Here is a 25477-nt window from a genome sequence, read left to right on the forward strand (position 1 = left end):
TCCTCCTCCTCCTCCTCTCCTCTTCCTCCCCTCCTCCTCCCCTCCTCCTCCCTTCCTCCTCCTCCTCCTCCTCCTCCTCCCCTCCTCCTCCCCTCCTCCTCCTCCTCCCTCCTCCTCCTCTCCTCCTCCTCTCCTCCTCCTCCCCTCTTCTTCCTCCCCTCCTCCTCCCCTCCTCCTCATCCCCTCCTCCTCCTCTCCTCCTCCTCCCCTCCTCCTCCTCCTCCTCCTCCTCCTCCTCCCCTCTTCCTCCTCCCCTCCTCCTCCCCTCCTTCTCCCCTCCTCCTTCCCTCCTCCCCTCCTCCTCCTCTTCCTTCTCCTCCTCCTCTCCTCTTCTTTCTCCTCCTCCTCCTCCTCCACCTCCTCCTCCTCCTCTCCTCTTCCTCCTCCTCCTCCTCCTCCTCCACCTCCTTCTCCTCCTCCCCTCTTCCTGCTCCTCCCCTCCTCCTCCCCTCCTCTTCCTCCTCCTCCTCCTCCTCCTCTCGTCTTCCTCTTCCTCCTCCTCCCCTCCTCCTCCTCCCCTCCTCCTCCCCTCCTCCTCCCCTCCTCCTCCTCTCCTCCTCCTCCCCTCCTCCTCCTCTTCCTCCTCCTCCTCCTCTTCCTCCTCCCCTCCTCCTCCCCTCCTTCTCCCCTCCTCCTTCCCTCCTCCTCCTCCTCCTCCTCCTCCCCTCCCCCTCCTCCTCCTCTCCTCTTCTTCCTCCCCCTCCTCCACCTCCTCCTCCTCCCCTCTTCCTCCTCCCCTCCTCCTCCCCTCCTCCTCCTCCTCCCCTCCTCCTCCTCTTCCTTCTCCTCTTCTTCCTCGTCCTCTCCTCTTCCTTCTCCTCCTCCTCCTCTCCTCTTCTTCCTCCTCCTCCTCCTCCACCTCCTCCTCCCCTCTTCCTCCTCCCCTCCTCCTCCCCTCCTCCTCCTCCTCCCCTCCTCCTCCTCTTCCTTCTCCTCTTCTTCCTCGTCCTCTCCTCTTCCTTCTCCTCCTCCTCCTCTCCTCTTCTTCCTCCTCCTCCTCCTCCACCTCCTCCTCCCCTCTTCCTCCTCCCCTCCTCCTCCACCTCCTCCTCCTCTCCTCTTCCTCCTCCTCCTCCCCCTCCCTTCCTCCTCCCCCACCTCCTCCTCCTCTCCTCCTCCTCCTCCCCTCCTTCTCCCCTCCTCCTCCCCTCCTCCTCCTCCTCCTTCTTCTTGGTGGCACTGGGGTTCCTGGAAACCCTTCTCCCTCCGGGCTACACTCCCAGACCTATTTTTATACTTTTTATTTGGAAACAGGGTCTCTTAAGGCAGCGCGGCTGGCTTCGAACCTGCGCCATCGTCCCGTCTCCGCCTCCCCAGCGCGGGGATGACAAGCGTGGCCGCCACGCCCGGCTCCCCAGTACCTTTTTAACTTTTATTCTGAAACAGGGTCCCCCTAGGGTGCTGAGAGCCTCACCAAGTTGCTGGGGTTGGCCTGCCACCTGCCATCCTCAGGCTTCGGGCGGCGCCACCAGCCGGGCCTAGGCGGCGTCCTGAGCTCAGTACTTAGCACCGTGCACTCACCACTCAGTGCTTAATTCCATTCTCAAGCTCAAACTCCGAGAAGCTTCTTACAGGCACTACACACCTAGACAGGGCCAATGCACCAGACTTAGAACCTGTTTGAAAAGAGACTGGAGGATCACAGGTTCGAGGCCAGCCTCAGCTACTTAGCGAGGCCCTTTGCAAACCAGTGAGACCCTGTTTCAAAATAAAAATAAGGGCTGGAGGTGTATCTCCGAGTTAGATCATGATTTGAACTGAAGTAAAAGGGCGATTGTTTAGATGATAATTTTCAGTATAAATTGTATCCTGACCTGCATCAATGAAAAAATAGTTTGGCTTCTGGATGGATTTGTGAGCCTTTAATTTTTCCATTTTAATAGAAGGTGTCATTCACGATCTAATAACGGGGTGTCTATATTTATTTTTCCTATGGTTTCCTTCTTTCAGTATCCATAGCTGGAAGGGGAATGACCTATATTCAAGAACAGAAGAATTTAACCCGCTGACCCCAAGCAAAGCTTTTCCGCTTCAAGAATTACAATGTCGCAGGGAATATTTGCTTAGAGTTACGCTGTAGCACTGCGGGGAGCGCCCCCCTCGTCGGTTTCCGTAGTGTAGCGGTTATCACGTTCGCCTCACACGCGAAGGGTCCCCGGTTCGATCCCGGGCGGGAACACGAGAGGGTTACGGGTTATTTTTACCGTAGACTACCGCTATTGGTTCGGATAGCCTGTGACAGCAATTCTAGCGCGTCTTAGGCTTTCTTGCGCTTTTCTTCCTCCTGTCGTTTAGGAATATTTAAGAAAACGTAGGCGTTATTTCAAAGTAATTAAAAAGTTCCTCTCGGTCACCTGAATTAGGAAAAAAATTGCAAAACGTAGCTGCGTTGGCCGGGAATCGAACCCGGGTCAACTGCTTGGAAGGCAGCTATGCTAACCACTATACCACCAACGCTGGCGCGGCAGGCCCGCCTTTCCAGATCCTTTAGTAGAAGCGGAACGGGCGCCACTGGCCGGCACCACCGCGCGGGGGTGTCTCTCCCTAAAATTCCCCACCAGCTCTACCGGAAGGTGCGGCGCGCGGCGGGTCCGACGCTCGCGCCTTCCCCCGGCGCCGCCGCCACGTTGGTACCGCCCGGCGCCATCCAATCGCGGGCCGCCGCCTGGGCAGCTGCACTTCCGGGTCAAAGGGCCCGAGCCGGCGGTCCCCCGTGTCCGCCGCCGCCGTCCCGCGCCCGCCACTTCCGGGCCGCAGCCGCGGGCATGGAGCCGCGAGCCTGAGGCGCCGCCGGCCCGGGACGCCCTGCCGCCCGCCCGGTAAGCCGCGCCCCGGGCCCGCCTTGGCCCGCCCCGCCATCGCCCGCTCTCGGCCTCGCCGGCCGCGGCCCCCCTCCATCGCGCCCCCTCCCCGGCCGCCCGCCATGGCCGGCCCTCCGGCGCCGCGCCCCGGCCGCCCTCGGCCCCGCCATCCTCCTCCTCCCGCGATCCCCCGCCGCGCCGGCCATTTCCCCCGACCCGCGCCCGGCCCGTGCTCGGCCTCCGCGCGGCCTCGACTGCCCCGTGGACGCGGGCGCCGTCCTCACCCCCGGGGCCTCGGGCGGCTCGAGCCAGCGCCCCGGGGTGTGGGCCCCAGTCCTCGGCCGGGCCCGGGGGACTCGGCGCTGTGGCCCCGCGGGCCTCCTGGGGCGGACTGAGCGCCGAGGCATCCCGAGGCCCGGCGGGCGGAGCGCCAGCGCCCCGCCAGGGCGCCCGCAGGCCGGAGGGCAGCTCGCCCCTGCAGAGCCCACCCGTAACCGCCGTCTGTTCTGCCAGGGTCTGTGCCCCATGACTGCAGTGGAATGGCGGCTCCTTGGACCCTGTAGAAGGTCAGTTGTCCCGGGGGCGGGCAGCCTCGGGTGTGGCCGCTGGGATTCGTCCGCCAGCTGCGGGAAGCGCCTTTCTGCGGTCGCCGGGGCCCTGCCCCGAGGGCCGCGCCGGGGAATTCAGGGGCGTCAGGGAGGGGGCGTGCGCGGATCCCGCAGGGTTCAGAGGAGGTCCGGCTGCCCCCCACTGTGCCCCTCGCACTCGGTCAGTGATTGGTGGACTCCCTCTTGGTGTGATTTTTATATTTATTTATTATTATTATTTGTGTGGGGGGGACTGGGGTTCCTGGAAGCCCTTCTACCTCCGGCTACACTCCCAGACCTATTCTTATACTTTTTTAATTTTAATTTGGAAGCAGGGTCTCTTAAGCCAGCAGGGCTGTCTTCGAACCTGTTCCATCCTCCTGTCTCCGCCCCCCAAGCGCGGGGATTACAAGTGTGCGCCGCTACGCTCGGCCTTGGTGTGATTTTTAAATAAGCTGTTCAGTTGACAGAAGGATTCTGCTTATGCTGTGTCAAGGGCCGTATCATAAAGACTTTGCGGGCACCATCCCAGCTCACCCGGATGGCCATCCCATTTTACAGCTGGAGGAGTGGAGGCGCACAGAGGTCGGGTGGCTGCCCCAGCCCCCGTGTCACACAGCCCAGAAGGGCTGGGCTGGGATTTGAACCCCCTCTGTCTGACATGGCAGCCCCCCCCCGCCCCCCCCGTCCACCACTGGATGGAGTGCAGCCAGTGCCTCTCACAGGGACTTGCTGCTTACCCCCTTCCACCCAGTCTCTGTCCCGTCTCGGCACTACGGGAAGCCCAGGCTGGGGCCTGGCTCTCTCGGGAGGAGGCCAGGCAGTGACTGAGCGGGCAGGAAAGTGCCTCTACCTCCTGTGGTTCCGGTTCAGGGCTGCGGTGGGGAGAGGGCAGCAGGCGCTGGACACCGCAGCCAGGTCCCTCTGTGGGCGTGGCAGGTGCCCAGCGCCTCCCTGGCCCCTGCCACTGTAGGCCGGGGCTCCCCAGTCACAACCACCCTCACCCTCGGACGCCGTCCATGTCTCCTGGGGCACAGCTACCCCCATGAGACGCCCAGACGGGGAAGGGTGGCGTAGGACGCCCTCCAGGCCGCGCTCTTGTCCAGGTGACAGGTGGCCAGGCGGCAAGGGCGGCTCACGTCCGCAGCGCTGTGGGCGCAGAGGAGCCACGGGAGCCGGTCCCAGCACCTGGGGGCAGGGTATCCCCGCAGAGGGCTGTGTAGAGGAGCCGCAGGGGGCCTGCAGCTGCCAGCACGGGTCTGGGGCCATTCTGGGCAGACGTCCCTTGAAGTATTTCCCGTAAGAATCACTTACAACTTCTAGGGATTTCTTTTCAAGTTTTAGGATGAATCAGGCATGGCGGTGCATGTCTGTAATCTGGTACTTTGGAGGCTGAGACCGGAGGATCATAGGTTCAAGACCAGTCTCAACAATTTAGGCCCTTACCAACTTAGATGGTTTCAAAATAAAAAAAAAATAAAACCCAGGCGTGGTGGCGCATACCTGTGATCCCAGTACTTGGAAGACAGGGGGGTCACAGGTTCGAGGCCAGCCTCAGCTACTTAGCAAGGCCTTCCTAGGCCAGGCTTGGGGGCGCACCCTTGTAATCCCAGCACTTGCGAGGTTGAGATGGGAGGATCAAGGTTCCTGGCCAGCCTCAGCTACTACTGAGGCCTTGTACAACTCAGTGAGACCTTGTTTCAAAATAAAGAATAAAAAAAAACAGGGCTGGGGGTGTAGCTAGGCAGTAGAATGCCCCTGGGTTCAATCCTCAGTAACCCCACACCTACTAAAGAAAAGGAAAAGAAATGTAGTGGAAACAAAATTGCATCTGTCTGAAGGTGTCCAGGCTTTTTCCCTTTTCTTGTTTTCTAATTGATAATATATTACATTTACATTGTAACAGGCAGTGTAACCCAGAAGTAGCTACTGGCCTAATACTTGGGAGGCTGAGACAGGAGTACCACAGGTTGGAGGCCAGCCTCAGCAATTTAGTGAGGCCCTGTTTAAGATAGATAGAGCTGGGCATGGTAGCATACGCCTATAATCCCAGTACTTGGGAGGCCGAGACAGGAGGATCACAGGTTCATGGCCAGCCTCAGCTACTTAGCGAGGCCCTTTGTAACTTGGTGAGACCCTATTTCAAAATAAAGAATAGGCCAGGCGTGGTGGCACACGCTTGTCATCCCCGCGCTGGGGAGGCAGAGGCAGGAGGATCACACAGGTTTGAAGCCAGCCTTTCTGGCTTAAGAGACCCTGTTTCTAAATAAAATATAAAAAATAGGTCTGGGAGTGTAGCCCAGAGGTAGAAGGGTTCCATCCCCAGCACCACCTAAATAAATAAATAAATATTTAAAGAATAAAAATTAAGCTGGGCGTGGTGGCACACGCTTGCAGTCCCAGTGCTAGGAGGCTGAGACAGGAGGATCGCACAGGTTCGAAGCCAGCCTCAGCTACTTAGTGAGGCCCTTTGCAACTCAGTGAGACTCTGTTTCTCAATAAAGGCTACAAAAAAAAAAAAAAAATATATATATATATATATATATATATATATATGGCTGTGGGTGTAGTTCAGAAGTAGATTGCCCCTGGGTTCAATCCCTAGTACTGCAAAAAAAAAAAAAAAAAAAAAAAAAAAGACAATGCTGGGCGTGGGGGCGCACGCTTCAATACCAGCATTCGAGAGGCTGGGACCAGAGGATCACGGTTCGCGGACAGCCTCAGCTACTTAGGCCCTCTGCAACTCAGTGAAACCTGGTTTCAAAATAAAGAAAAGGAAAATAGGGCAGGGGGTGTAGTTTGTAGGTTGAATGCCCCTGGGTTCCATCCCCAGACCCGCAAAAAAAAAAAAAAAAAAAAAGACCAAAGCTCGTGGTGTAGCTCACAGGTAGACCACCCCCTGGGGCCCGTCGCAGCACCATGTACGTTCACACATCATTCGCACACACACGCGGGTTCTAAGACGCACGTGGGCTCTTGGTCCCCGTCCAGGTCGGGGTCTGCGGCTGGGGTGCCCCTCGCCGGCAGTGGGCGCAGGCTGTGGGCTGACGGGTGGCGGGGACCGGCTCCCGGGGTCATACCTCGAGACCCCGCACCCCTGGCACTCCAGGGCTGGCCCCCAGCCTTCGCGGCATCGGGCTGTGCTTGGTGCCGGCGTCTCCTGCGTTGGGCGCAGCGGAAGCGGGCGCCGGGCGAGGGTGCCCTCCCTGCCCGCCGGGACTGCAGCCCGTGTCCTCTGCCGCGCAGGCCCCCACCCTCCCGAGGTCAGCCGAGCGGTTAATGCGGAAGGTTAAGAAGTTGCGCCTGGACAAGGAGAACTCAGGAAGTTGGCGAAGGTAAGGCCGGCTGGAGCTGGGGCCGGGCCGTGGCACAGGCCCCTGTGGGGCCACAGCCGGCACCCGGCTGTTCTGCAGGCCTCGCGCAGGGTCCCTCCCTCCGCACGCGGGGTCGCCCTCCGAGGCGGGACGCCTTGGACCCTGCGGGGTGCTGAGCAGTGTCCCTGGTCCCCACCCACTAGATGAGCAGTGCCCCCAAGTCATGATGGCTAGAAATGCCCCCAGCCACCGACAGGCGTCCGTGGGCCAGGCCTGCAGCCCGTACCTGGACTCTGCCCCCCTCGCTTCCCTGGGGGGCTGGGGGGGCAGGCCGTTCACCCCAACTCCGTTTCCCAGGCTCTGGATTGACCAAAATCCCGGAGCGTGGCTCACCTGCTCACGGTAGGCAGGGAACGTGCCGGCCCGGCTGTGGGGATTTCTCTGCCCAGCCCTTCTGGCCCGGCGCTGCTTTTCTAGTAGCGCGTGTCCTCAGTGGGTGGGAGCAGGCCAGCGAGGAGGCAGGAGGGCTGGGGAGACGGGTGAGCGCCGGGACTCCTGCACGCCGGGGTGTCTGGGGGCAGTGCCTCGGGGGTGGGCGGCAGTGGCGATCGGCGCTCTGCCAGTGCGGTCCCAGGCTGCAGAGTGCTGTCAGAGCTTGGTTGGCAGCTCGGTGGGCCCAGTGGAGCTGTTTCCTTAGCCGGCCCTGTGACCCCCCGGCTACGCCCCTGCCTCGGGCGGCCCTCCTGGGCTTTCGCCCTCCTTTCTGCCTGGCTGTCGACCTGGCCTGCGGAGCCTCAGAACCTGGCTTCTGCCCTCTACCGCGGCGTCCTCGGTCTCTGGGATGCGCGGGGGCAGCGGGGCCCCACCCTTCCAGCACGGAGGCCACGGCGTTCAGCCCAGTCCTGGTGATGGCCCCTGCAGGGTCCTCGGCGGTGTGTGCGGCCGGCCACTGGCGAAGGCGCTGCCAATTGGCCGGAGGAGAGTGTAGGCGGACTGGGTTAAGTGGCTTGGAACCCGCTTTCATCTCCCAGCTGTGTAAACTCTTGAGCTGGGAGCCGCGGCGCAGGCGGCGGGCCTGGGTCACCTGTGCCTTTCCCGTCCCCTCGCCCCGGGCTTGCCTGGCCGGGCTGTGGTGCCAGGCCTCGGCCTGCTGGGCGCGCTGGAAGCTGCAGCTGCCTCTGGAGGACCCCAGGCGCCCTCCCAATGTCTCGGCTCCTCTCCCAGCTCCTGGATCGCGCTTTTGCTTCTTGGGCGCTCTGCGGTGATCGGAGGCAAGATAAAGCTTTACGATTCTTTGCTGTGGAAGTCATTTCCTAAGTGTTCCTGCCAGGCTCTAGCCTGTAGGGCCGCCAGTGCCAGGCCGCTTTTCTTTCTGCCATGAGCACGGGTTTGAACTGGGGCGGCTCAGTGTGGGTGCTCAAGCTAATCGGAGGAGCTCCCCGGCTCGGTCTTCGGGGCGAGGAGCCGGCAGCTCGTGGGGCTGTGTGGGTTCTTTGCATTTTGTTACTGGGGATTGAACCCAGGGACAGTATACTGCTGAGCTGCACCCTCAGCCCCGTTTTATTTTATTTATTTATTTATTTATTTATTTATTTATTTATTTATTTGTGGTACTGGGATAGAACCCAAGGGCATTCTACCTCTGAGCCACACCCCCGGCCCTATTTTTTATTATTTATTTATTTATTTATTTTGCGGGTTTGGGGGTGGAACCCAGGGGCATTTGACCTCCGAGATACACCTCCTGCCCTATTTTTTATTCTTTATTTTGAAACAGGGTCTCACTGAGTTGCAGAGGGCCTCACTAAGTAGCTGAGGCTGGCCGCGAACCCTGATCCTCCGGTCTCAGCCTCCCGAATGCTGGGACTACAATTGTGGCCACCACGCCCGGCTCCGTTTTACTTATTTATTTTATTTGGAAACAGGATCTCACTAAGTTTCCGAGAGCTTCCCCAAGTTGCTGAGGCTAGCTTTGAACCTGAGATCCTCCTGTTTCAGCCTCAGCCTTCAAAGTATAGGGATTGCAGTGGTGTGCCGCTGTGCCTTGCTTATTTTTATTATTTGTTTATTTAGTGGTACTGGGGATTCTGCCTCCAAGGTGCACCCCAGGCCAGGTTTACTCCTTATTTGGAAACAGGGTCTCGCAAGGTTGCTGAGGCCTCACTCAGCTGCTCCGTTGGCCTCAAACCTTCGATCCTCCTCCCTCGGCCTCTCAAGTACTGGGATGACGGGGCTGCCTCACCATGCCTGGCATTTATTTTTATTTTTCAGTTTTGAAACAGTCTCGCTAGGTTGCTGAGAGTCCCCCAAGGTCGTGGAGTCTGGCCGTGAACCTGTGACCCTCCTGTCTCAGCCTCCCAGGCACTGGGATGGCAGGTGTGCGCCAGTCCGTGGGGGTTTCTGGGCCTGCCCTGCCTAACACTGCCCGCGGCTTCCTGCTGCCCTGAAGGTGCCCGCCACCCGGCGTGTGCCACGCAGCGAGTGCCTGCCAGAGGCCCCCCTGCAGGGGGAGGGCAAGGGGAAGCTGGCCCCGTCGCGCTGGGGTTGGGCACCCACAGCCACAGTGCTCGGAAGCCACCTGCAGTTGGCCCTCTCCTGTCTTCTCCCGTGTTGGCCCCCAGCTCCCGCCCCGCACCCGCATGCCTCCTGCCAGGCCCCTTCGGGGGGGGGGGCACTTAGCCCTTTGGGACTCCAGGACTCCCCCCGCGACCCCTGCTCCAGTGGGGGGCGGGAGTCGGGCCCCTCCACCAAACAGCAGTGTCTCATCCACTCTGCCCCGAGTGTGAGGAAGTCTCTTTGCCCTTCCTGCCTCAGTTTCCCCACCTGCACAGCAGGCTGTTGCCGGCCCAGGTGAGCTGGCGTTCCCAGGGCCTGAGTGTTGGGGTGCTCAGGGACGCCTGTGCCATGCCCCTCCCTCGCAGAGAGCCGGGTCCTCTGCTGTGTGGCCGTGCTATGGGGTCTCCTGTGGCCAAGGGGCCAAGTCTTCGGGAGTTGGGATGCGCCAGGGCCCGGGGCCGCCCCAGCCACCCTGTTTTCCTGAGACCTCGCCAGCCATCCTGACTCCCCACGGTGGCTCTGGCTCTCTTGGCGCCCCGTCCCTCCTCCCCGGGCCATCCTGGTGTTTCCCAATGGGGCTGCTGTAGATGGGTGTTTAGATTTCCCTAAAATAAATATTTGCCTGGCCAGTCCAGTGGGGCGGTGCGCCGAGTGGTGGCGGCGAGGGTGAGGGGGGCCGGCCTCCCAGAGATGCGCAGATTCACCCTGTGTCCCCGTGAGTCCAGGGTCTCCTTGCGACAGGAGGCTGAGCGTGGGCCGCGCCGGGCTTCTCATCCTGGACCCTCAGGCCTGGGTTCTGCGGCCCAGCAGGCATAGCGATAGACACCTACCCTGCAGCGCTGCCCTGAGCAGGGCCCAGGGTGCCGGGCCCCACCAAGGTCGGGGATACAGCATAAACAGACAGATATGGGAGACGGGCCTGAGGAGGGACAGCAGGGTGCCCTGTGAAAGAGTGCCAGGGACCGGCTGAGGGGTGATGGGTGGGGTGAAGTGTTTGAGGATCTGCCAGGCCAGGTGTGGGGCGCACGCCCTTAATCCTAGTACCTGGGAGTCTGAGGCAGGGGGATTGTGGGTTCCCAGTCAGCCTCAGCAACTTAGTGGGACCCTGTTTCAAATTAAAAAATAGAATAAACAGGCTGTGGTGGCACACGCTTGTAATTCCAGCATTCGGGAGCTGAGACAGGAGGATCTGGGTTTATGACCAGCCTCAGCTACTTAGTGAGGCCCTCCGCAACTTAGTTAGGCCCTGTTTCAAAATAAAGAATAAAAAAATAGGACAGGGGGTGTAGCTCAGAGGATGAATGTCCCTGGGTTCTATCCCCAGTACCCCTCCCACACACACAGAAAGGTCTGAGGTGTATTTCAGAGGTAGAACTCCTGTGAATTTTTTTTTTTTTGGGGTGCTACTGGGGGTGGAACCCAGAGGCTTCCTATCTCCGGGCTATACTCCCAGCCCTATTTTATATTTTAATTGGAAACAGGGTCTCACTAAGTTGCTGAGGCTGGCTTTGAACCTGTGCGATCCTCCTGTCTCAGGCTCCCAAGGGCGGGGATTACAAGTGTGTGCCACCACACCTGGCAAACTCCTTTGAATTCTACCCAATGTCACAAAAAGGAAAAAAGAGAAACCTGGGTGTGGTGTTACACACTTGTAATCCCAGCATTCTGGAGGCTGAGACCTGGAGAATTACGGTTCGTGGCCAGCCTCAGCTACTTAGTGAGGCCCTCCGCAATTCAGTGAGACTCTGTTTCAAAATAGAGAATAAAAAATAGGGCAGGGGTATAGCTCAGAGATAGAATGTCCCTGGGTTCCATCCCCAGTACCGCAAAAAAAAAAAAAGAAAGAAAGAAAGAAAGAAAGAAAGAAAGAGTAGAGGAAGAAAGACAAGAACCTCTCAGATGCTTAAGCTGAGATCTGATAAGTTTCTCAAGCGAGGAGGGGAAAACGTTGCAGGCCGAAGGGACAGCGAGTCCTGAGGCCCTGCGTTGGTTGGCGAGCTGGCCCGTCTGGGAGCTGCCTGAGGGCAGATGCGGGGCTGTGCTGGGGGCACGGGCTGGGATTCAGGAGCGTGGCGGTCGGTCACCTGAGGACTGGGTGTTTTTGGTGGTTCATTGCTTGACTGGTCGTGGGGCTGGAGGCGGAGCCCGGGGCCCACCGTGCTAGACAGGCCCTCCCCCGCTGAGCCACACTGCAGTGGACACTGCCACTCCCACCTGGGGGCCGGTCTTGCTCTTGGGGCCCCGGGGCGGGAGGGAGGCTTGTGGGGGTGAGGGGGGGAGCGCAGGCAGGAGATGGTTTTAGGCTTTGCGAGCGTCGGCAGCTGCGCCTGGGATCTCAGAAGTGTGAGCGCGGAGGCAGGAACGGCCGGCGTCGTGTGGGGCGGGCTGGTCTGGGAGCACCCGGCATCTCAGTGTCCTGCCCGGTCCTCCTCCTCGTAGCTTCTCGCTGCGCTCCGAGGGGGCCGAGAGGATGGCCAGCGGGACCCCCGCGGCCGAGCGTGCGGGCGCGGGCGACGCGGAGGAGCTGGCGGCCCGCTTCCAGGTGCAGAAGCACTCGTGGGACGGGCTGCGGAGCATCATCCACGGCAGCCGCAAGTACTCCGGCTTCATCGTCAACAAGGCCCCGCACGACTTCCAGTTCGTGCAGAAGACGGACGAGGCCGGGCCCCACTCCCACCGCCTGTACTACCTAGGTAAGCCGCTGCCGCGCCCACACGCGCCAGCCAGCACCCCAGGGAGCCTGTCCTCTGCCGGTGCCCCAGGCGCCCAGCTTCAGGGTAGGGCAGGGCGCTCCAGGCCTGCACACTGTTCCACGCAGTCACTCAGAGGCAGAGCACCCTGGGTTCAGTCCTCAGTGCCCCAAAAACAAAGCGGCCGAACTTTGTTCTCTCAGGCCAGGAGTCCACCATGTGAGCTGTGTGGCTGATGGCCCTCCTGAGGTCCTCCTGAGGAGCCCCCTCCAAGGTCCCCTCCTGAGGAACCCTCCGGAAGCTGCAGGCGGGGTCTGTTCCTCCTGCCCAGCTCTGGCTGCCGCCGCCGGCCCTTGGCTTGTGGCCACATCCCTCTGCCGTCTCTGGTCGGAGGCCTCCTCAGCCATCGGCGGCTTTCCCTGCCTGCCTGTCACCAGGACGGGGGCTGGCAGGATGCCTCCCCAGCCCAAGCTCTTAATTTACTGCCAGCTGCAAACCCAGAGCTACTGACACGGTGGTGTTCCTACCCAGGCCACGGAGGTGGGCACCTCTCTCTGGGGCCCCTGTTCAGCCTCTACAGACCTGCTAAAGGAGAGACTCCCTCCAAGCCGCAAAGGACAGCTCGTGGTAGAGATGTGAGGGAACCCGGGGTGGAAAGCCCAGCGGCCGGAGCCAGAGGCTGGAGCCGTGTGTGTCAGGGCTGGGGCAGAGACCCCCAAACACGCTCAGAGGAGCCCAGGGCCACGGTTCTTGGTCAGAGAGAGGGTCACCCTGAACTAATTCCGTGTGCTCACGTAGCCCCCAGGGCAGCCCAGGCCTCCCCGCAGCCCCGCGTGTTTAGGACATGTCTTGGTGCCAGGCCACGCCTGATTGCCGTCCCGGGAGGACTGCGAGGGCTCCGAGGCTGCCCGGGGAGCCCACGCCTCGGCAGGTGCTGGGCTTGCCATCTGGAGCGCGGCCCAGGGCGCCCTGGGACGGCGCCTCTGGCTCGAGCAAGGGCTGGGACAGCAAGAGAAGCCGGGAGGGACAGTGGCGGCACAAATCAGCAGCTGTCCTCGGCCGTCCCCGCCCCTGCCTCTATGCCAGGCAGCGCAGCCCGGCGCCAGCACAGCCTGCCAGGCACGCTCTGGCTCACGCCCCTCGGCGCAATCGCTTACTGATCAGCGGAGGGGAGGCGGCTCCTGCGCCTTGGCCAGGCCTCTCCTGAAGGCTGGTCTCCCAGAGCGCCCCTGTGAACTGACTGTCCCACACGCCTGCCTTGCATTCCGCCCTGCTCTTAAAAGATGAGATACACGCCGGGCGTGGCGGTGTGTGCTTGTGATCCCACTACTCGAGAGACTTAGTGAGACCCTACTTCCAAATAATACTAAAGGAGGGGCTGGGGTGCAGTTTGGAGGTCGTGCCTGCGAGGGCCGCCCCAGAGTGGCCCGCAGTCGGTCCCAGGCCGTGCTTTGGGGGAGCGGGCTAGCGTCCTGCTGTTCATCCTCGACTCGGCCGCTAACGCAGTGCCGGGGGCTGGACCCCGTGCCAGGGGCTCAGCACACGGCCATCCTGGTCACAGCCTGGTTTGGGCGGAGAACAGAACCGGAGGTGCACGGGAGCTGGTCGCCCTGACCCTGGCGATCGTCGGTCGCCTTAGTAATGACCACAGTGTCATTATCCGTCATGTCCAAGATGCTTCTAGGTGGAACACCCAGCCCCAGCCAGGGCTCTGTGCCTGGGGTTCCGCACCCCCAGACTCATCCTACCACAGACTCGGCCAGCCCTGGACTGGATACTATAGTACACTACAGGGCTTTCTTGTGGCTTGTCCCTAAGTGATACGGTGTAGCCACCACGGGCATGGCATTCCAGTGAGGCAGGCCAGGCCCCAGAGGGGCACGTGGAGGAGGCGTGTGGGTCCTGTGCGCACACTGCACCGTGGGCATGAGGACTTGGGCTCCGTGGGTTTGGTATCCATGGGGACCTGGAACCAGTGCGTGGTGCAGCCGGCGGTGACTGTTCTCTCTGCTGAAGAGCATGGGGCGCCCTGGACCCGCAGCCCCTCCCGCCTCACGGGAGCGGGAGCGTGGCGGCTGCTGAGGCGGCAGTGCCCACCCGTCCTCACGGGACCGAGCTGTAGCCGCTCTCGCTGTGCAAGGAGGAGTGGACTGAGGTGGCCCTGGCCCTCGCAGGACACTGGGCGGGGTCTGGGGGCATCTGCCTGCCTTGCTCCTGGCGGGGAGCAGCGCAGAGGGACCCTGGGGTGGGCCCCGTGGCTGGGCTGTCCGCGGAGGGCTGGGCCGGTGGCGGCCGGGTCCTCACGTGGCTTCCCTGCTCTGCCTCAGGGATGCCTTACGGCAGCCGGGAGAACTCGCTGCTCTACTCTGAGATCCCAAAGAAGGTGCGCAAGGAGGCCTTGCTGCTACTGTCCTGGAAGCAGATGCTGGACCACTTCCAGGTGAGTGTGTCCCGCCCGCCGGCCGCCTCCCGCCCGGAACACGCCCCCGGGGCATCCCGCTGCATGTCCTCTGCAAGGCCAACCCGGTGCCGGTGCCGTGGTGCCCACCACCATCCCAGAGAGACGCAGGAGCCCGAGGCAGGAGGGTGGCAAGCTTGAGGCCAGCCTGGGCAACTCGGCCGGGCCTGACTCAGGATGGAGGGCTGGGATGTGGCCCAGCGGCAGGGCCCCAGGAGTTCAGTCTGTCTTTCTCTCTTTCTTTCTTTCTCTCATACTGGGGATGGAACCCAGGGGCCTTCTACCTCAGAGCTATACCTCCAGCCCTATTTTTTATTCTTTATTTTAAAACAGGGTCTCACAGCCGGGCGTGGTGGCGCATGTAATCCCCGCGCTGGGGAGGCTGACACAGGAGGATCGTACTGGTTTGAAGCCAGCCTCAGCTGGTTTAAGAGACCCTGTTTCCAAATAAAATATAAAATAGGTCTGGGAGTGTAGCCCGGAGGTAGAAGGTCCCTGGGTTCCATCCCCAGTATCAACACACACACACACACACACACACACACACACACACACACACAGAACAACACAAAAAACAGGGTCTCGCTGAGTTGCAGAGGCCTCACTAAGTAGCTGAGGCTGGCTTCAATTGTGATCCTCCTGTCTCAGCCTCCCAAGTGCTGGGGTTACAAACATGTGCCCCCAGAACCACTGGTTCTCATTTCTTTTCTTTTTTCTTTTCTTTTCTTTTTTTTTTTTTGTGGTACTGGGGTTCCTGGAAGCCCTTCTACCTTCGGGCTATGCTCCCAGACCTATTTTTATACTTTTTTATTTGGAAACGGGGTCTCTTAAGCCAGCGCGGCTGTCTTCGAACTTGCGCGATCCTCCTGTCTCCGCCTCCGGAGCGCGGGGATGACAAGCGAGGCCGCCACGCCGGGCGCACCTCATTTCTATGTTGTCATCTTTGCGTCTTGGCTTGGGCCTGGGCCTTGGGCATGGCGGGCAGGTGCTCCACCACTGAGCCCCTCCCCAGCTGCTTCTCCCTTTTACACATGCAAGAGTGCTCCTTCGGAGTCCTCTCCTTGGCCGGAGTCCTCTCCTTGGCCAGGTCTTCAGAATGCCCCGCAGCCGCGTGCTGGGCGTGACAGGTCGCCTGCCCGCCCCGGCGCCCCGTCCTGCGGTCAGGGATGGTGAGCTTGGGCCCCGCCGCTGCAGAGTGCTCGCAGGCGGGAGCGTCCCCGGGGTGCTCTTGGGGGAAGGGCGGGGTCTGCGGGGCTGGCAGCGGGGCCAGGCAGGCTCTATGGCCGCTGCCAGCCCCGCCCGTGCGTCCCCAGGCCACGCCCCGCCACGGCGTGTACTCGCGGGAGGAGGAGCTGCTGCGGGAGCGCAAGCGTCTGGGCGTCTTCGGCATCACCTCCTACGACTTCCACAGCGAGAGCGGCCTCTTCCTGTTCCAGGCCAGCAACAGCCTCTTCCACTGCCGTGACGGCGGCAAGAACGGCTTCATGGTGAGCCCCGGCCGGCCGGCGGGGGGCCTGCGGGGCCGGCGGCCGCCTGACCGCCTCTGTCCGCGCCTCTGTCTGCAGGTGTCGCCCATGAAACCGCTGGAGATCAAGACCCAGTGCTCGGGGCCCCGCATGGACCCCAAGATCTGCCCCGCCGACCCCGCCTTCTTCTCCTTCATCAACAACAGCGACCTGTGGGTGGCCAACATCGAGACGGGCGAGGAGCGGCGGCTGACCTTCTGCCACAGGGGTGAGGGCCGCGCCCAGCGGCTGGGGGCACTCCTGGGGCCGAGCCACAGCCCCATCCTGTGTGGGCCCACTGGGAGGGGAGCCCAGCACGGCGCAGGTGGCAGGCGTGGTGAGGGCCGGCTCTGAGCGCCATCCCGCGGCCCCGCCTGGGTGTTGGAAGGCCGTCTCATCCCTGCTGTCTCCTAGGTCTGTCCAATGTCTTGGACGACCCCAAATCCGCGGGCGTCGCCACCTTCGTCATCCAGGAGGAATTTGACCGCTTCACGGGCTGCTGGTGGTGCCCCACAGCCTCCTGGGAAGGTGGGTCCCCCTCCGGGTTGCAGGCTCCTGCTCGGGGCTCGCCGCCCTCGCTGACCTGGTCCCCACAGTCTCAGAACCCGCACAGCCTGAACGCCCTGCCGCCCCATGTCTGTAGTTGGGACGGATCAGCACAGGACGGGAGACCCCTGCTGCCTGCCCGCATTCCTGGCCCAGCCACACGGTTTCTGGAGGTCTCAGTGGCCAGTCCATAGAGAGTTGGGGACCCAGTGGGTGGGGCGTGTGCTCAGCACCAAGGGGGGCCTCAGTCACCCTTCTTTCTTTTGTGGTACTGGGGATTAGATCTAAAGGAGTTTTACCCCTGAGCTCCACCCCCAGCTCCACATTTTGTTTTTTATTTTGAAACAGGATCTCGCCAGCTGCCAAGACTGGCCTTGAACCTGTCTCAGCCTCCTCAGTACTGGGATTACTGGCACGGGCCACCATGTGGATGCCAGGCTATTTTTTTTCTTGGTACTGTTGATGGAAGCCAGGAGCATTCTGCCTCTGAGCTACGACCCCAGCCCTTTCTGTTTTTTTTTTTAATTTTGAAACTGTCTTGCTAGCTGCCAAGGCTGCCCTCAGACCTGTAGTCCTCCCCAAGAGTACCGCAGACGGGGGCCTTGAGCCACAGAAGCTCTGGTCCCGCAGTCGTGACAGGCTGGGCCGCGGCGGCCCGCGCTGGCCGGCAGCTCGCGCCTTCCCTCACGCAGCCGTCCCTTCGTGTGTGTCTGTCCTGGTCTCCTCTTCTAGAAGGACAGCAGTCACACTGTCTGGGCCACCCTATGACCTCCCGTTACCTTGATCACTTCTTTAAAGGCCTGGCCTCCAAATCCAGCCACGCTCCGAGGTACCGGGGGTTAGAGCGGCAGCATCGTAGGGGCACAGTCCGGCCCGGCCCGCCCCGTAGGGGCAGCTCCGGCCCGAGGACCCCCACGGGCTTACGGCGGGGCACGTGGCGGAGCAGGCCCGGGGTTGGGGCGGTGGCAGCGGGCCGGCGCCCCATGCCCGCCCCCAGCAGCCTGCCCTCCGCAGGTCCTGAAGGCCTCAAGACGTTGCGCATTCTGTACGAGGAGGTGGATGAGTCCGAGGTGGAGATCATCCACGTCCCCTCCCCCGCGCTAGAGGACAGGAAGACAGACTCATACCGGTACCCCAGGACAGGTGAGCAGGGCAGGGGGCTCGGGGTGTGTCGGGAGCCGCGCGCCCCAAAAGCTTCTGCCCTCGGGGGCTCGGCTCCTTGCTTGCTGACCTTGCCGGGCCTATCTTAGAGTGCAGAGGTCAGCCGGGGGTCTCTGGACAGGGCCAGAGAACAAACGCAGACTCGTCGTGCCAGGTGGAGTCTATTCCAAGCACCGGCTCCACCATGGCGGCCCCCACACAGCTATCTATGGGTGGCCCAGCCCAGCCCGACGGAGCTTTCCGCCGGCTGCCCGCCGTCCCCAGCGACTCAGAAGCCCGAGGCAGGGCGCCGGCCTGTGGTAAAGCAGTGACGTGGGGCTCACTGGCGAGGCGCCCCTGGCGGGCACGTGGCACCCACCTCGGTCCCAGCCCTCCGCCGAGCCCCGGAGGGAGGCCACAGGCAGTGAGCTAGACCCCGCGGGTCAGAGAAGCTGCTTGAGATTCACTTCTTTGTTGTCCTGGGTTCAAGCCCAGAGACAGTCTGCCTCTCCACCACACCCCCAGCCCTTTTTGAAACAGTTTTAAAGCCATTTATTTATTCATGTTACTGGGGATTGAACCAGGGGCATCCTGCCCTAGAGTTATACCCTCAGCCCTATTTTATTTTATTTTTTATTCTGCTTGTTATTACTACTTTGGAGTACTGAGTAGTGGACTCAGGGGCCTTCTACCTCCCAGCCACACCCACAGCCCTAGCTCTGTGCGTGTGTTTGAAGTAGGGTCTCCGTAGGTCTCACAGGGTATGGCTGCATTGCTGAGGCTGTCCTCCCATCTGCAGTCCTGTCGTAGCCTCCCAAGTACTGGCTTTACAAACAAGCATGTGCCGCCATGCCTGGCTCTTATTCTGAAACGAGATCTGGCTAATTTGAAGAGAGTCTTAACCACTTGCTGAAAGGCTGTCCTCAAACCTGCAGTCCTCCTGTCTCAGCCTCCAAGTACTAGGATTACAGTTGTACACCACAAACTCAGCTTATTCTCTTAATATTTCTTTTTCATCATTTAAAAAATTATATTTTATTGGGCACAGTGGCACATGTTTTTAATCCCAGCACTTTGGAGGCTGAGACAGGAGGGTCGCTGGTTCACGGACAGCCTCAGCTTAGTGAATCTAAGTTTGTTTGTTTGTGTTTTTGGTACGGGGGTAGCACCCAGAGGCTTTCTACCTCCGGACTATATGCCCATACCTTTCTTAAAAATATTTTATTTGGAAACAGGGTCTCACTAAGTTGCTGAGCCTCACTAAGTAGCTGAGGCTGGCATTGAACCTCTGCGATCCTCCTGTCTCAGTCTCCCAAGCGCGGGGATTACAAGCGTGCGCCACCACGCCTGGCTTTCCCCGGGGTTTTATTGTGACACGTCCCGTCCTTGTAGCCAGCCTAAGCTCACCAAAGGCAGGGGCTGGCCACCCCGTGTCTGCCCACCACCTCACCCCAGAACCGCAGTGAACAACAGTCTGGCCCGGTTTTCTTTATCCTTTTTTTTTTTTTTTTTTTTTTTTTTTTTTTGGTGGTACTAGGGGTAGAACCCAGGGGCTTTCTACCTCTAAGCTATATTCCTATTTTATATTTTATAATATAAGTTGCTGAGAGCCTCACTTAGTAGCTGAGGCTGGCTTCGAACCTGTGGCATCCTCCGGTCTCAGCCTCCCAAGTACTGGAATTACAAGTGTCCGCCACCACGTCCGGTTGTTATCCCTTTTTTTTAAGCCCAGGAGTATTCTACCTCTGGGTATACCCCCAGGCTGTTTAATTAATTAATTAATTTATTTATTTATTAGAAACCGTCTTACCTCAGCCAGACGTGGTGGCGCACGCTTGTAATCCCCGCGCTTGGGAGGCTGAGACGAGGATCGCACAGGTTCGAAGCCAGCCTCAGCTACTGAGTGAGGCTCTCTGCAACTTAGTGAGACCCTGTTTCCAAATAAAATATTAAATAGGTCTGGGAGTGTACCCCGGAGGTAGAAAGCCCCTGGGTGCCACCCCAACTGCCGAGGGCCTGCCTAGGTTGCTGACACTGCTTGAAGCGCGTGGCTTCTGGCTCGGCCTCCCAGGTGCTAGGATTAGAGGCTGGCGCCAGCATACCCGGCACCGTTCTGCCCCAAGCCACCCTCAGCCCTTTCCGGTTTTTGTTTTGAAGCAGCGTCTCACTGGGTTGCTGAGTCTGGCTGTGGGTGCTGGGCCGCCTCTGAACCTGCGATCCTCCTGTCTCCCCTTCCCAAGTGCTGGCATTGCGGGTGTGCACCGCTGCGCCCTGCCGTGGCCTGTGCGTTCTAAGCGGTAAAGTGAGAGTCGCATCCTTGTGTGGAATGCGGTCCAGACCTAGGTCAGAAGGTCCCTCCTGAGGAATCTGCGCGTGCCAGGGAGGAGCCATGCCCGCAGGCAGACCCGGACGCCTGGCACCCACCCACCAGCCGGCTCTGGGCCGTGCGTGCGACTCGGGAGCCCTCGGCACATTCTGGTGACAGGGCCTCAGCTGGCTTTCGTTTTCACAGGCAGCAAGAACCCCAAGATCGCCTTGAAGCTGGCGGAATTCCAGAGTGACAGCCAGGGCAAGGTGAGGGGCGGGAGCGTCCTGGGACCTTGCAGGGCAGGCGGCAGGCGCCACGGGCCCTCCCAGCCGGGCCTCCCGTCCAGGCCCTCCTCTCCGCCTGTGTGCGCCCCAGTGGCGCCGAGACAGGGTGGTGGGTACGTGGAGGAGCCCAAGTCCCCTGGGGCGGGAGCCCCTCCCTCGGCACCTGAGCAGGGCGCTCCCCTAGCCCTGGCGCCTCCTCTCTGCCCAGCCCCCTGCCTGGGGTCCTCAGGGAGCCGGGTGCTGACTGCCTCCCCAGTCCCAGTCCTGACCCACCGAGGGCTTCTTGTGGCTGGTCCCCGCCGGCCCCAGAACCGCACCAGCGGGGCCTGGGCCGGGAGGGTGGGGCACCCGCGCCAGAGCCGGGCAGCGAGGACAGCCGGCACACCGCGGGGACTGTGCGTCCGGAGTCCGCGGCCGGGACTCTGGCACCTGAATTGGGGTGCAGATGAACCCCACACGGTGGCCGTCTTCCTGGCGGGCGCAGACAAAGCCTGACCCGACTCCGTCTCCCCGCAGATCGTCTCGGCCCAAGAGAAGGAGCTGGTGCAGCCCTTCAGCTCGCTCTTCCCCAGCGTGGAGTACGTCGCCAGGGCCGGGTGGACGCGGGACGGCAAGTAGTGAGTGTCGCCATGCCCTCCAGAGCCGCCGGCCGCCCGTGCCTGGCCTGTCTCCACACGGCGCTAACCTGGGCTCACCAGGCGCGGTGCCACGCGCTTGTAATCCCAGACCTAGGGAGGCTGAGAGAAGATCACGGGCTCCTTCCTGAACAAGGCCCTCGGCAACTTAGGGACACCCCGTTTCAAACAGACAAACAAACAACCCAAAGCTAGCCAGGCGTGGTGGCGCACACCTGTCATCCCAGTCCTTGGAGGCTGAGACGGGAGGATCATAGGTTTGTGTCCGGCCCTCAGCAACTTAGTAAGGCCGGGCGTGATGGCGCACGCTTGTAATCCCTGCGCTTGGGAGGTTGAGGCAGGAGGACCACACAGGTTCAAAGCCAGCCTCAGCTACTGAGTGAGGCTCTCTGCAACTCAGTGAGCCTGTTTCTTCCAAAGAAAGTATAAAATAGTTCTGGGAGTATAGCCTGGAGGTAGAAAAGCCCCTGGGTTCCACCCTCTGTACCACAAAATAAAATAGAGCTGAGCGTGTGTAGCTCAGAGGTAGAATGCTCCTAGGTTCAATCCCCAGTCCAAAAAAAAAAACCCCCAAAAAACCTAAATGGAAATAAAATAGAACAGGGCAGCTCAGAGATAGACTGTCCCTGGTTCAATCCCTGGTACTGAAAAAGAAATAAGAAAGAAGGAAACTGGATTCTCAGTGCTGATGTTGCAGCCCTGGGAGGTTTTGATGAGATTCTCAAACTTCAGAAGTGCTGAGTCAGAACAGGTGCAGCGTTCACCCACTGTCCAGTCTGCATCTCACCCACCGCTCACGGCGGCTTTTGTGCTTTTAAGTAACTGGGGAAGTCGGGGCGTAGGGGTGCACGCTTGTCATCCTAGGACTTAGGAGGCCGAGACTGGAGGATCAAAGGTTCGAGGCCGCCTCAGCAAATTACTGAGGCTCTCAGTAAATGAGTGAGACTGTTTCCAAATAAAAAATAAAACAGGATGCTGGGCGTGGTGGCACATGCTTGTCATCCCTGCACTCGGGAGGCTGAGACAGGAGGATGGCGCAGGTTCGAGGCCAGCCTCAGCTACTTAGGCTCTCAGCAACCTAGTGAGACCCTGTTTCCAAATAAAGTATAAAATAGGTCTGGGAGTGTAGCCCGGAGGTAGAAAGCCCTTGGGTTCCACCCCCAGTGCTACCAAAATAAATAAATAAAAATAAAGCAGGGCTGAGGGCGTAACCTGGAGGTGGAAGGCCCCTGTGTTCCATCCCCAGCGTCCCTCTCCCACAGTCATAGCTGCGCGGCCTGCGGAGCCCGAGCGCCCACGCTCTGGCTTTTTTTTTTGTCGGTACTGGGGATGGAACCCAGGGGCATTCTATTTCGAGTGACACCCCCAGCCCTATTTTTTATTCTTTTTTTGGAAACAGGGTCTCAATCTCACTGGGATGCAAAGGGCCTCACTAAGTAGCTGAGGCTGTCCGCAATCCTGTCTCAGCCTCCCAAGTACTGGGATTACACGTGTGTGCCCCACGCCTGCCTCCCAGCCATATTTTACCAGGAAATTCTGCTTCTGCCAGCCTCAAACACTCCCAAACCCTCTACGGGTCGCTGGCGCAGCGCCTCCACTCTAGCTGCCCCCAGAGGGGGCCTGCACGCCCGCCTGCGACAGGTTTCTCTTCCGTGCTGTCTTTGCCGCTCCCTCGGGTAACGCGTTTCCACTTAGGGTACCGGCCTGTCCCCTCTTCACATATGGTCGTGGGGAGTCCACTGAACACAAGCGGTGGGGTGAAGGGTGGTCAGGAAAGTTCCCACATCTGGGAAGTGCTGCCTAGGCTTGGCAAGGAGGCTGCTGCAGGGCCGCGGAGCCTGTGCGGCCTGCCCCGTAAGTTCCTGTCCCCTGGCGGCCGCTCAGGCTCGGCTTTCCTGTCGGCTCCCTCCCAGTGCCTGGGCCATGTTCCTGGACCGGCCCCAGCAGCGGCTCCAGCTGGTCCTCCTGCCCCCGGCCCTGTTCATCCCCACCCCGGAGAGCGAGGAGCAGCGGCTGGCCTTCGCCAGAACCGTCCCCAAGAACGTCCAGCCCTACGTGGTGTACGAGGAGGTCACCAATGTCTGGATCAACGTAAGGGGCGGCCCAGAGGGCGGGGCTGGCCGCAGCCCTGCACCGCGCCGCCTCTGACCCCTGCCCCCGCCCCGCCCACAGGTGCACGACATCTTCTACCCCTTCCCCCAGGCGGAGGGGGACGAGGAGTTCTGCTTCCTCCGCGCCAATGAGTGCAAGACCGGCTTCTGCCACCTGTACAAGGTCACCGCCATCCTGCAGCCCAGTGGCTACGACTGGACGGAGCCGCTCAGCCCCAGCGAAGGTGAGTGGAGCGGAGGGGCCGCGCTCACCCGAGGTGTGCGTGCGCTGGGCGTGCCCCGGAGGACCAGGTCAGCAGAGGCAGGCGGCGGCCTAGCCAGTCGCGTGTTTACGGAACACCTGTGTGCCAGGCCCTCGGCATGTCCCAGGCTTGCCACCTGTCTTCCCAAAGGGTTACACGTACCTGGAATCCCAGTACTTGGGAGGCTGAAGCAGGAGGATCGAGGGTTGAGGACGGTCAGCAACTTAGCGACACCCTGTTTAAAAACAAAAAGTAAAAGGGCAGGGGGCATGGCTGGGAGAAGCCCCCAGCCTTGTCCCCAGGGCCACACAAGATTGACTGGCTGGGGTCTCACACTGTCTGCAGCTGGGCTGCGGCTGCTGCCCCATGACGGCGGCTTCACCGTGTAGCCACGGCAGGAAGCCTTGGAGGCGCCTCCTGGCACTCGGTAGGCAACATGGCCGGCCCTGCTCTGGCTGCCAACGGTGCGATAGCAGGAGGAGGCCGAAGCGGCCCCGGTCATCCGTAAGGCTCTAGTGGAGGAGACGGCAGTCCCAAGATGACTGAAGACACCCAGGGCCAGCCACCTCCGGTCTCTGCCAGCGCAGCAGAGCCAGGGCAGAGGGAGCAGCTTCTCTGTACAGCAGGTAGAACAGCTCTGTGTGACGTGACCCAGCGCAGAGACCTGGACCACACAGGGAAGAGGTGCGCAGCATGCCAGGCAGAGGGAGCCCGTGCCAAGGCCCTGGGGCAGGCCGCCGCCTGTGTCTGCAGCAGAGAGGGTGATGGGAAGGGGAAGGGCAGGCTGTGCGGGGCCCCGTGGGCTGCGCGGTGCTCGGGCATTGACCCGTGGGGAAGCAGGAAGCGGTCGGCCTCACACTGGTCTGGAGGGTCTCCTCTGGTTTCCGTGTAGCACTCGCGCTGTGGACCAAGGAGAGGTGACCGCGCCAGGCTCATGGCCGGGCCCGAGATGCCCCTGTGGGTCCAGGTCTGGATGGGCCCCGACAGCCCAGCCCATGCTGCCTGCCAGGGAACCGGGGTGGGCTCTGAGGGAGCGAGGCCACGGGGGTGTCGCAGGGTACCTGGGTCCGGTGTGACCCAGGAAGACAGAAGGGCCGTTTGGAGGGAACACTGCAGGGCTGGGGTTCGGACAAGCGGGAGCTGAGGGCTGAGGGCTGATAGCCAAGGTGCCTGTCGGCCGGATGCTGGGCCTGGGTCCCCGGCAGCAGGACAGACCCCCAGAAGGATGCATCGCAGTCCCGACAGGCTCTTCAGAGTGGGCAGGTGCTCTCTATTGGCTGTGCGGACACTGGGGCCGGGTCCTCTGGGTCGGGCGTCCTGGGCCCTGCGGGTGCTGAGCAGTGTCCCTGGGATCCCATCGCTGTCCTCAAGGCTCCCTGGAGGCATATCCCTCGGCTCACCTCCCAGATTGGAGGTGGGCCACAGACAGACCAAGGCCACCCCCAGTGCAGGGGCAGAGACCGAGGGTGGCGTCTGCAAGTGCCGGGAGCCTCGGGGAACAGGAGCGGCGGGCAGGCTGCTCCCAGCCTACAACCAGGGAGCTGAGGCTGAGAGTGGCCGCTGCAGCGCAGGCCGTCCTGCCGTCCTGTGGGCTAGATGCCGCTGTGCTGTCTCCAGGGAGAGCTCCCTGAGCTGGGCGTGGTGGCGCGCTTGTCATCCCGTACTTGGGAGGCTGAGACGGGAGGATCACAGGTTCAAGGACAGCCTCAGCAACTAGGGACACTTTCATCAACCTAGTGAGAACCTGTTTCAAACTAAAAATAAAATCGGGCTGGGGGTGTAGCTTGGAGGTGGAATGCCCCTGGGCTCCATCCGCGGCGCCACCAAAAGGAAGAAAGCCCCCTGGATTGAGACGTGTGCTGTCGGGCTGTGTCTGGCTGGCCGCCACTCGGGGCCCTGCGGGTGGACTTAGAGCCCGCTCCGCCTCCCGGAGCCCGTGCCTGAGCCGCGTCCCTGATCCTGGTTGCCGTTGATGGAGCTGACGGCGGCTGCTCAGCGGGCCTGAGCTCTCCAGGGCGCCGTGATGCCCAGACCCGCTGCAGGCTGTGTCCGCGCCCACGGCTCGCCCCCACCAGGGTGCCCTCGGAGCAGCCCGGCGGGCGGGTGGGACGGGGCTTGTGGCGTTGGGAGGCGTGTGCACCTCAAATGAGATCGGGAGGGACAGGGAAGGGGGCCGGGGCGCGGGGAGCTCAAAAGGCCAACCGAGGAGTGCCGAGTGGGGTGTGTCTCTGAGACCCAGAGGGGCCCCTGAGCTAGAGGAGATGGCGGGCAGCGCAGGCAGCGGGCGAGCAGCCAGGAGG

General features: G+C 61.2%; 1 protein-coding gene across 8 annotated transcripts in view; it reads left to right on the forward strand.

Annotated features, from left to right (window-relative positions):
* Positions 1–6667: 6667 nt before the first annotated feature.
* DPP9 (dipeptidyl peptidase 9) overlaps positions 6668–25477 on the forward strand; it is a gene marked incomplete at both ends in the record, with an annotated part of 28130 nt that continues 9320 nt past the window's right edge. For 5 of the 8 annotated variants that reach the window (XM_080712861.1, XM_080712862.1, XM_080712866.1 and 2 more), the window contains 11 exons: positions 6668–6723; positions 11698–11951; positions 14276–14388; positions 15720–15893; positions 15972–16140; positions 16326–16439; positions 17472–17600; positions 20110–20171; positions 20706–20806; positions 22738–22915; positions 22997–23159. In XM_080712861.1, the coding sequence (XP_080568987.1) occupies positions 6668–6723; positions 11698–11951; positions 14276–14388; positions 15720–15893; positions 15972–16140; positions 16326–16439; positions 17472–17600; positions 20110–20171; positions 20706–20806; positions 22738–22915; positions 22997–23159 (1513 nt within the window). Of the gene's footprint in view, positions 6724–7905; positions 7974–11697; positions 11952–14275; positions 14389–15719; positions 15894–15971; positions 16141–16325; positions 16440–17471; positions 17601–20109; positions 20172–20705; positions 20807–22737; positions 22916–22996; positions 23160–25477 lie in introns of those variants that run through there. The other 3 variants (XM_080712864.1, XM_080712860.1, XM_080712867.1) reach the window with 3 other exon arrangements.

The sequence above is a fragment of the Muscardinus avellanarius genome (genome assembly GCF_963383645.1).
Source record: "Muscardinus avellanarius genome assembly, chromosome: 16".
Taxonomy (NCBI): Eukaryota; Metazoa; Chordata; class Mammalia; order Rodentia; family Gliridae; genus Muscardinus; species Muscardinus avellanarius.